This window comes from Hipposideros armiger, unplaced genomic scaffold (assembly GCF_001890085.2).
Source record: "Hipposideros armiger isolate ML-2016 unplaced genomic scaffold, ASM189008v1 scaffold_62, whole genome shotgun sequence".
In the NCBI taxonomy this organism is placed as follows: Eukaryota; Metazoa; Chordata; class Mammalia; order Chiroptera; family Hipposideridae; genus Hipposideros; species Hipposideros armiger.
Window position 1 is genome coordinate 864,117 of NW_017731412.1, and position 10,332 is coordinate 874,448.

The 10,332-nt window shown below is 40.0% G+C and overlaps 1 protein-coding gene across 2 annotated transcripts in view; it reads right to left on the reverse strand.

The window, feature by feature from the left end:
- The window catches only part of NAA25 (N-alpha-acetyltransferase 25, NatB auxiliary subunit), a 64,461-nt gene that overhangs the window by 25,769 nt on the left and 28,360 nt on the right, over positions 1 to 10,332 (reverse strand). For both annotated transcript variants that reach the window (XM_019641663.1, XM_019641662.1), the window contains exons 7-10: positions 9,354 to 9,465; positions 8,742 to 8,831; positions 7,723 to 7,892; positions 4,762 to 4,874 (exon numbers count right to left, since the gene is read on the reverse strand). In XM_019641663.1, the coding sequence (XP_019497208.1) occupies positions 4,762 to 4,874; positions 7,723 to 7,892; positions 8,742 to 8,831; positions 9,354 to 9,465 (485 nt within the window). The remainder of the gene's footprint in view (positions 1 to 4,761; positions 4,875 to 7,722; positions 7,893 to 8,741; positions 8,832 to 9,353; positions 9,466 to 10,332) is intronic.

Here is a 10,332-nt window from a genome sequence, read left to right on the forward strand (position 1 = left end):
AAGAACAAACGACAGCAACTTGTCTGTTCCCCTCCCCCCAATTCCCCAGCGCTGTTCCTATCCCCCAATTCCCCAATAAAAATCTTTAAAAAAAAAAAAAAGAGTTGAAATTGATTTTCCCATAGAGACCAAGAACCATGAGTGGAGACCGCCAAGAGCTGCTACTATTTTTCAACAGAAGCTTTGTAGTATTATTTGACTTTTTCAATTTTATACATGTAATTTTTTTATACAAATTAAAATTAACATTCCACTAAATCATACAGTTTCGTATCTGTAACAATTTTGCTTCAATTTTTTACAATTGTATGAATGTTAATTATTATGATCAAATAATCATTTGTAACAAAGAAACTGTGGAACTGGCTTTCATGTTTCTGATTAAATGTCTACCTAATTTCTACTGCCAGCTCTTCTATTCTTGTAAGTCATTTTATATACTGCATTTATTATTAATGCCTTCTTTAGTGAATGCTGAAGAAGACCCTTCCAAACAGGTTTTGTTATGAAACAATACATTCAATTCATTCTTTATGCTAGTCAGTACAGTTTTACTGCTATGCAAAAAGCTTCTTTAAAACTGGAATCATTCCATTGTGTAGCGTAAACCACCAGGGCAAAGGAAACAAAAGATAAAAACATCACCCTGGGTGAGCAACTTCAGGATAACTAGACTCCATGGCCCACACTTAGGGGCTAGTCCCATTTTCAAAGGATTTGGCTCCTATTTCATTGAGACAAAGTTCTCAGCTTGAACCTTACTTGGACAGTTTGCAGTCCTCTGAGAAGCATACTGCTGAGCGGCAGAATTTTTAGCTATTGAAGTCCTCCCACATTTAAAAGGTTGTGGCAGCAAAATTACCTCCTCACTGAAAAATTTACATAGGACCACAAAACTCATTGCAGCAGCTTTAAATCCTTTGTCTCACAGAACAATGACTACCTCATTACTGCTAGTATTCCAGCATTTCTAGAGAGTTCCTCTCGGTAGGCTACTATGACGGGGTCACATGAGATGACCCAAGGTTTTCAAACACACCAATAAAGGAGAGCTGCTGGTACTAGATTCCTATTAACAAACCTTTATGAATCTCAGCTGAAGGCAATATAAGTGCTCCTTTAATACAGCCACATTAGCTGATGCTTCGACTTAGAAGATGGCAAGCACTGTAAGACCTGGTCAGTTGTTCCCTATCTTAGCACTTAACATATAACATGTGCAACAAACACTGAATGCATGTATCTCTCCCACATGTTTCTAGGTTCTGCTTAAATCCCTCCAGTAACGTGAAACTCATACACTGTATCTTTAGAGAACGCTGGCTACTAAAATGGTCTTTTTCTCACTGAGCCGAATTTCTGAATTCCCTGTAACAACTTCTTGCTGGTCCCAGTTCTCATCCCTTTTCTACAAGAGAGCTTTTCAAAGATGAGACAGGAAGTACTCTGTCCCCACCAGAGCAAACCTCTCTCTCTTCCATTCAGCCATTTCTCTACCAGATGCTTTCAAGTCCTCCTACAACCCAGACTCCTGGACATGTTACAATTTATCCAGAGCTTCTAAAGCTAGGCCTGTACCCTGTTAAGCACAGCACCCCAAGAATAGCTTTACTAAAACCAAAGTGAATGGTGACAGTCATTTCAGCACCCAACAGAGACCACTGGCTACTTACCAGTTTGGGAATGCACGGTTCCACCTGCCCCAGATGTGGAACCTCAATCCTGCCACACTATCGCGCCCTGGTGGACTGATGACACAGTCACCACCAAAATACTCCAATCACCTCCACTGTGTCCCAATGCACTTCATCCATCCCACATGGGAAAACACAGGCTTTCTGGAACCACAGATGGTGGCAGCCCTGCGACAGGACAACTTCGACCCTTCGTTTATTAGAGATCTGAGTAAGCTGACCAGTCACAGGCTTTCTTTATACATGCCCGTATGTCTTTATACGTGCTCCACCCTACCTCAGGCTCACTGCTCTTCCAATTGGCAGAGTACTCCAACTGCCCATCACCAAGGACATCCTGGGCTAAATGCTAAAAACTTTTAATGTAAAACAGGACATGAAGCTGCCATCAATGGGGGAGCGATAGAACCAAACACATGTTGCCGTGGCCGAGGAGCCTAAAGACAAAGTTCTCCATCTCGATATCTAACAATGTACATTGGTTCAGTCACATCAAAAACTCCCAATAGAACAGTCCCCCCTTATCCTCAGTTTCACTTTCTGTGATTTCAGTTACCCACAATCAACAGTGGTCTGAAAAGATTAACTGAGAAATTCCAGAAATAAACAATTCGTAAGTTTTACACTGCACAACGTTCTGAGTCACACAATGAAACCTCGTGCCATCTCCATAGGTCCCACCCTGGACATGAACCACCCCTTCGTCCAGCAGCTCCATGCTGCATATAATCCCTGCCTGTTACAGTCACTTAGTGGTCAATTCAGTTATCAGATCAGCTGTCACCGTATCACAGTGCTTGTGTTCAAATCGCTCTTATTTTACTTTATAATGGCCCCAAAACGCAAGAGTAGCGATGTTGGCAATTCAGATATGCCAAAGAAAAGTCGTAAAGTGCTTCCTTCAAGTGAAAAGGTATGTATGTATTGGAAAAAACATATCTCTCACACACACACACACACACACACACACACACACACGCACACGCGCGCGCACACACACAGAGTTTGGTACTATCCACAGTTTCAGGCACCCACTAGGGGTCTTAGAAAGTATCCCCTGCAGATAAGGGAGAACTACTGTACATGACAATTCACTACAATGTGGTACCCTGGTTAGATCCCAGAAAAAAAAGGACATTAATGGAAAACTGCAGAAATCCAAATCAAGTCCAGAGGTTAGTTCATAGTATTGTGCCAATATCAGTTTTCTCGTTCTGACAAATGTGCCATGGTAATTTGAGATCTTAACATTGGGAGAAGCTGGGGGAAGAGTACAGTGTAATTTCACATACTACCTTGGTGACTTTTCTGTAAATATAAAAATATTCCAAAATAAAGTTTATTTTTTTTAAATCCCTAAGACCTAAGAGTTTTAAATTGCTTCAGCAAGAATAAATCATGATTTGAAATAAACTGTTACAGTTCTAAGCAAATCAAAGACAAGAGAATAAAAGGGGAGTCCAGTAAACTTCATCAAAATTTAAAACTTTGCTCTGCAAATGATCCTGTTAAGAGGATAAAAAGACAAGCTACAGACTGGGAGAAAACATCTGAAACCACATATCTGACAAAGGACTTGTATCTAGACTATCTCAAGAACTCTCAAAGCTCAACAGTGAAAAACAAAAACAAATCAACTAGAAAATAGCAAAAGACATAGACAAATTCACTGAGGAAAATATAAAGATAGCAAATAAACACATGAAAAGATGTTCAGCATCATTAACCACTAGGGAAATGCACATTAAAACCATAATGAAACACCATTGCACACCTATCAGAACGGCTAAAATGAAAAACAGTGACAACACTAAATGTTGATGAGGATATGGAGAAACTGGATCACTCCTGTGCTAACAGTTTAAAATGGTACAGCCACCGCAGAAAAGTTTGGCTATTTCTTATGAAAACTAAACGTGCAGCTACCATAAGGCCCAGTAACTGCACTATTGGGCATTCTTCTCAGAGAAAAAACACTTATTGAACAAAAACATTTAGTAAATAACACAAAACACCAGCACACAAATGTTCATAGCAATTCTATTTGCAACAGCCAAAAACTAGAAACAGGTTCAAGAACTCTGGTGCACCCATACCATGGAATACTATTCTGCAATTAAAGGAACGAATTGTTGGAGTGGCCGGTTAGCTCAGCTGGTTAGAGTGCAGTGCTCATAACACAAAGGTTGCTGGTTCAATCCTCTCATGGCCACTGTGAGCTGCGCCCTCCACAACTAGATTGAAACTACTTGACTTGGAGCTGATGGGTCCTGGAGAAACACACTGTTTCCCAATCAATAAAAAAATAAAATAAATAAAAAATTTTAAATAAAAAAAAAAAAAAGGAATGAACTGTTGATACATGGAACAACACAGATGAATCTCCAGGGGATTATGCTGAGTGAAAAAAGCCAACCTCAAAAGATTACACATACTAGCAGTTGCCAGAGTATAGCGATGGGGAAAGGAGAAGGTGCAGGGAGGTGGCTGTGGGTACAAAAAAGCAGCACATGGGACCCTGGTGGTGAACACGTCATATCTTGACTGTGGTGATGTCACATAATCCATGTGCACTACATACTGCACTAAAAACACACAAAATACACACCCCCAAACACACACACACAGCCCCCCCCCCACACAAAAATGAATGCATGTAAAACGGGTGAAATCTGAATAGGGTCAGTGGATTATATCAATGTTAATTTCCTAATTATACTATAATTATGCAATGTTACCACTGGGACAAAATGGGTAAAGGGTATACAGAGCTCTCTGTTTCTCTTACAACTGCATGTAAATCTACAATTAACTCAAAAAAACAAAAAACCAAACATACAAACAAACAAGGAGAATCCAGTGATCTACCAGGGGCTTATCCTCACTGTGGCTCAGTTTAACAAGAAATCGTGCCTTGAATCTGATAGCCCCTAGGTACTTGGCTTGCTAGAGCAGTTATCTTGATATCTCATGTTCGGCACTCTCGCACATTTTAGAAAGGAAACCTAAACACTTAACCTAGTTACAACAAATGCAGGCACCCAACAGGATTCTGAATCATACTTACTTTTGTACACTGCGTAGCAGGCAAGAGGTCAACAAACACCTTGAGGTCTGTAAAACAACAAGGTTTATCCCCAAACTTTTTAAAATACTGGAACATTAATTCTTCTGGATCACCTAAGAGAGAGAAAAAATCACTAAATTATTCATGGACTGAAGCAATTTCTAACTGAAGTAAAAAGTCTGATTTAAAAAACATTTATTCCAATTAAATAAAAATTTTGCTTCAATGAGAATGCATGAGAATGACAGTAAGGACTGGAAGACGGCTTGCCCATTTAAAAATAAACAAATACAAACAAAATAAAAAGGAGGTGAATCTTGCGCCGGCCAAGTGGTGCGTTGGCTGGGAGTTGGCTTGGGACGCCAGCTCTGAGCAGCAGCGCCCCGGTTCGGATCCCACATATGAGGGCCAGTGAAGCTGTGCCCTCCACAGCTAAGATGGTGAACAGCTTGACCTGGAGCTGGGCTGCCGTGAGTCACTGGCGATGGTGTAGGCTGCAGTGGGGCTGGCTGGCAGTGGGCGTGAGCTTTTGTTAGCTGCCGTGAGCGACCGTCCAATGGCCAGCGAGTGACTGCCTCACCCGGGAAGAACATAATGATAATACCAACATGGGCCAGTGAAGCGATGTCCTCCACAACTAGACTGAAGAACAAAAGGACAGCAACTTGTCTGTTCTTCTTCTCCGATTCCCCAACACTGTTCCCCTCCCCCAATTTCCCAATAAAAAAAAAATCTTTAAAAAAAAGGTGAATCTTACAAACCCAGTTATCTGTTATTACACTTAGAAAATATGAACCTTTTTATTCAAGTTTAAATAGTTAAAACGTTTTCATTAAAGTTTAAATAAAGACTTAAGTTTACACACAAACATTAAACAAACATGCTTCCTCACCACAACAGTTCCTGAACTACTTCAGAAGTAGCAAATAAATGTTAACTAAATGAAAGGTATGTTTGTTAACAGGCACACCAAAAGAAGAGAAAATAAATGGAAAGAATCACAGGCCAGTAATTCCAACAAAGTCGCTATGTAAAATTTAAACCTGGAAACAGAAAGCTACCAATTCATTTTTTTTCCTCAAATTAAAAACAAAACATAAAAATAATAAAAATAAAATGCTCTCCAACTGAGTTATATTTAAGAAGCAGAGGTGTTTTTTTTAACCCAGGGCTTCTGTAAGATTTTAGGGCCCGGTTCCTGTTTCTGGGAACAGAGATCGATGGCTTTAATCAGAATTTCACAGGACTGTGATCCAGAAGGAGAATCACTCACTCGTCTGGTAAAAACAAATTTTGTGACGGCTAGACAAATTCACAAATTTGTAAGATGCGGGCTGGTAAGAAGGAAGAGAAAGATAGAAGATAGCAAGTGTCAGAGCAGATCCAAATGCTTATGTCCAGCTTTGGAATCTATTTTGACTATATTTTGCTGAGGGTCACAAAAAAAATTTTCATTTGCAACTTGGGTGCTAACATAGACAGATTATTGAGGTAGACCCAAAGAAAGAAGTTAACATGGAATTCAAATTGTTTGTGAATAATCTACAAAAGAAATGATAGAAGTCCACAGTTAATTTGAGAATGAGCTACAAAGAACATTAATTAGATGACTAAAATGTACAAAGATGTACTAGGATAGGTTTTAGGTATTGGAAGTACTCATCATCCTCTTAAAGTTATCATCTTTTAATAAGAACAAAATTTCTACAATGATGAGTAGGAAAAAAGGTTTCTTTGAAGCTTTCTTTACCTTACAAAATGAAATGGAAAACTTAGCGTATTATCTTAAACTTAACAAAATTTAGTGTATAATTACTATAAGCTAATGTTTAGCATGAGCAAAGAATCACTGCTTTTGGGGGGGAAGGGGTAACATTTTTCCAACAAAATTATAAACTAATACAATATGACACCCTTCACTTCTTCTGTAGTAAGCTCAAAAAGAACCATTTTACAAAAACATCTAGGGCTTCATCAAATTTCCTGAAGGCCACTCTTACTGCTTCACTATCTAAATCATTCTTTTCTCCAATCCTGTCATTATCCTTATAAATTTTCTCTTCAATTGTTAATGGCTCTAACTCGGCCAAATGTTCTTTCATCAATGGTTTTGTGAGTACTGGGAGTAGATTTTCAAGAAACCTTTCATCCACCTCATGAAATACTGAAACTTTTACAAAACTGGCTATGTTACTTTGAAGTTGATTTTGACATTACTGTTGGGACAGCAAGAGAATGCCTGACAAAGACCGATGGAATAGAGAGAGATGATAATGTTAAGTCAAGTTGAACATGTGATTGAAGGTTAATTTTATAAGTGATCCATTCATTAGCAAATATTTTCAGGTTATGAAAACGTTTGCTTCTCAGACATGACTGTCACTGTAGAACTCAGATAATGAATACTGCACTTGGGTATCAAGAGCATTCCTGGGACTGCCAAGTGGCTCAGTTGGTTAAGAACTTGCCCAAGGGTGTGAGCTCTGAGCAACAGTGTCGCCGGTTCAATTCCCACATGGGCCAGTGATCCTGCGCCCCGAGCTGAGCAGCTGGTGAGAGCATATGCTCCTAATAACAAGGGTGCCAGTTCAAATGGTGGGCTATGCCCACCCGCAACTAAAGATTGAACTCGGCACCTTGAGCAGAGTTGCCACCCGCGTGGCTCAGGGGATAGAGCGTACGTTCTTAACAACAAGGCTGGCAGTTCGACTCCCGCATGGGATGGTGGCTACGCCCACCCGCAACTAATGGAACACACCACCTTGAGCTGAGCGGCGCGACTGGACTTGGAGCTGAGCTAGCTGCGCCCTCCACAGCTAAGATGGAAGGACAACAACTTGGCTGTTCCCCTTCCCCAATACTGTTCCCCTTCCCCAATTCCCCAACAAAAATCTTTAAAAAAAGAAAAAGAGCATTCCTGTTCCTTCTCCAGGGTTCCCCCAAATCATTACAGTTTCTTACCCAGTTTGTACTCATCATTAAAACCTTGATGCCGTAAGCGTCTAATCAACTCCAGTTTAGCTAGATGTGGTCCTCGAAGGTGGCGAGAACTTTTAGATTCTTCTGTTATCCGATCTTCTATAAACTTCACAGCTTCTTCTGCAGAATAATGTACTTCTCCTTCTAAAGAGCTGGGTATAAACACATGAAAAAGGTATTTTGTGCTCTATTGTCCATCCCAAAACTTAAAGTCAAGCCAAATTGATTTCAAGAAACAAACTGAAAAATAAGAAAAAGCACTTCGATAATTATAATACAAACGTGGGTAAAAGAAAACTGTAATCATATTCTGGCAAATAACATGGCATATGATTACTCCCAATTACGGCATTTGATTATTGCAGAGTGACTAACCACCTCTACCTCTTTCATAAAAAAAGAATGGGTAATTTTTACAATGAACATGTATTTATTTTATAATTTAAATAACGGATGGGGGTGGGGGTGGGGGGGAAATCTTACTTTGAAAGAGATAAATTATTGACACAGAACAAGAGAATTCAGCCAGGCTTACAATAAAATTCTTTTGCTACAACATATTAAAAAGTGTTGTGGGGCCGGCCAAGTGGCTCAGTTGGTTAAGAGTGCAAGCTCTGAGCAACAGGGTCGCCAGTTCGATTCCCACATGGGCTAGTGAGCTACGTCTGAGCTAAGCTGCCACCGAGTGGCAGGATGGCTCAGCTGGTGAGAGCACATGCTCCTAACAAGGTTGCTGGTTCGACTCCTGCATGGGATGATGGGCTATGCCCACCCCCCAATTAAGATTGAACACAGTACCTTGAGCTGAGCTGCCCCGAGCTGCCGACGGGCAGCCAGATGGCAACTGGTCTTGGAGCTGAGCTAGCTGCGTCCTCCACAACTAATATTGAAGGACAACAATTTGGCTGTTCCCCTTCTCCAATTCCCTAATACTGTTCCCCTTCCCCAATCTCCCAATTAAAAAAAAAAAGTGTTGTTATAATTGAGGAAAGACAACTTACTGTTCACCTTCAGCAGGAGGAGTCCAGGCCTCTTCAATCAGTCGAAAGACAGAATCGAAATAAGTCAGATAGAACTGCCAGTCATCTGAGCTAAAATCAGATTGAACGGTGCACACAGGATTAAACCCAAGTTGTGACAAATCTTCCTTAGGAACCATGACATTCAATTTATTTTCTAAGTTATATTTTAGTCTTTACTAAGGGAGCCCCCACCCCCACCCCAGGGTTTCTTCTGCAGCTCTAAAAGTGCAGCACTCCAGAAGCATTTACAAAGAAACCTTTCAGAAACTACTCTTCCCTTCAATAAAAATGACCCAGTCTAGAAAACTAATATTCTTAACAGAAAACTCCCCACATTAACACTTCCTAGGTGGGGGGAAAGGTCTCTCTCTTTTAGACGAATATTGAATTTGACAAAGTAATGATTTTCAGCATTCATTCTAAAGCCCTAATACTACTCTTTATTTAAAGATGAAGGTTCATCGAAAACTTTTTTAAATATCCAGAACACACTACAATAAGTTTTCTCAAAAGTCATAGATAAAAAAAGTCAATACTGACACCTGAGAGCCCCATTCTAATCTCATCCTCCAAAAAGTCGCATCTACTCACTTTTTCAGTAAGAGGCGCCGGGAAAGGGCGTTGCACTCTGGCCACCTGCTCAGCTTCTTGTACATCGCCATGCATTTATTTTCCCGGCTCTGTATCTCACTTGTTAACTTCTCTACAATTAAAAGTTATCATAGTTGGTAAGCTGGTTTCATTTCTGCTCAGAAACCAAAACGAGGTCCAAACATAAGAAGAAAAAGACTGCATTTTCTTATTTACTCTCTTAGAAAATGGGGCTACTATTAGACACAAACTACTATTTTACTAAAGATTATTTTGCTGAAAAGAAAAAGTACATTTCAGATCCTAAACTTTTATAACCATTTTTTCTGTAAAATACAATGATCCAGAATATATTGAGTTGAGGATGTAGTACGTGGGATACACTTATAAAACCTCGACAGCATCTAGAAACTGCTATATTTAGTCTAGACAGACTTCCCATCCACACAGTTGCAAAATATCAAATAAGCTTGGACTGGAATGGGGTGAGCAAGGTGAGATGTTAGGAGGAAGATAAAAAACAACAGAGATGAATCAAACTTTCCCAACAAGCTGGGAACTGAAAAACTAAGATTGTATTTCTGACTAAATTTACCCTGTCCTTTTAGAACAAACAGATTAGCAGATTAAGGATGTTGACAATTACATTATGAATTTCCTATAGAGAATCTAAATTTTAACTACACGTAGAACTACAACCTAGATGAGTAAAAACAGAAAGGCTGACTTGTACCCACATCTCTAAGGAGGCTAAAGTTAGATAGTAAGTAACATTAAATAATAATACTAATACTACTACTACTAATAATAATGGGCCGGCCGAGTGGCACAATGGTTAAGAGCTGGCTTGGGACGCCAGAGGGCCCCAGTTCGGATCCCATATATGAGGGCCAGTGACACTGCCTCCACAGCTAAGATGCTGAACAACAGCTCAACCTGGAGCTGGGCTGCCATGAGTCGCCGACGACGGCGTAGGCTG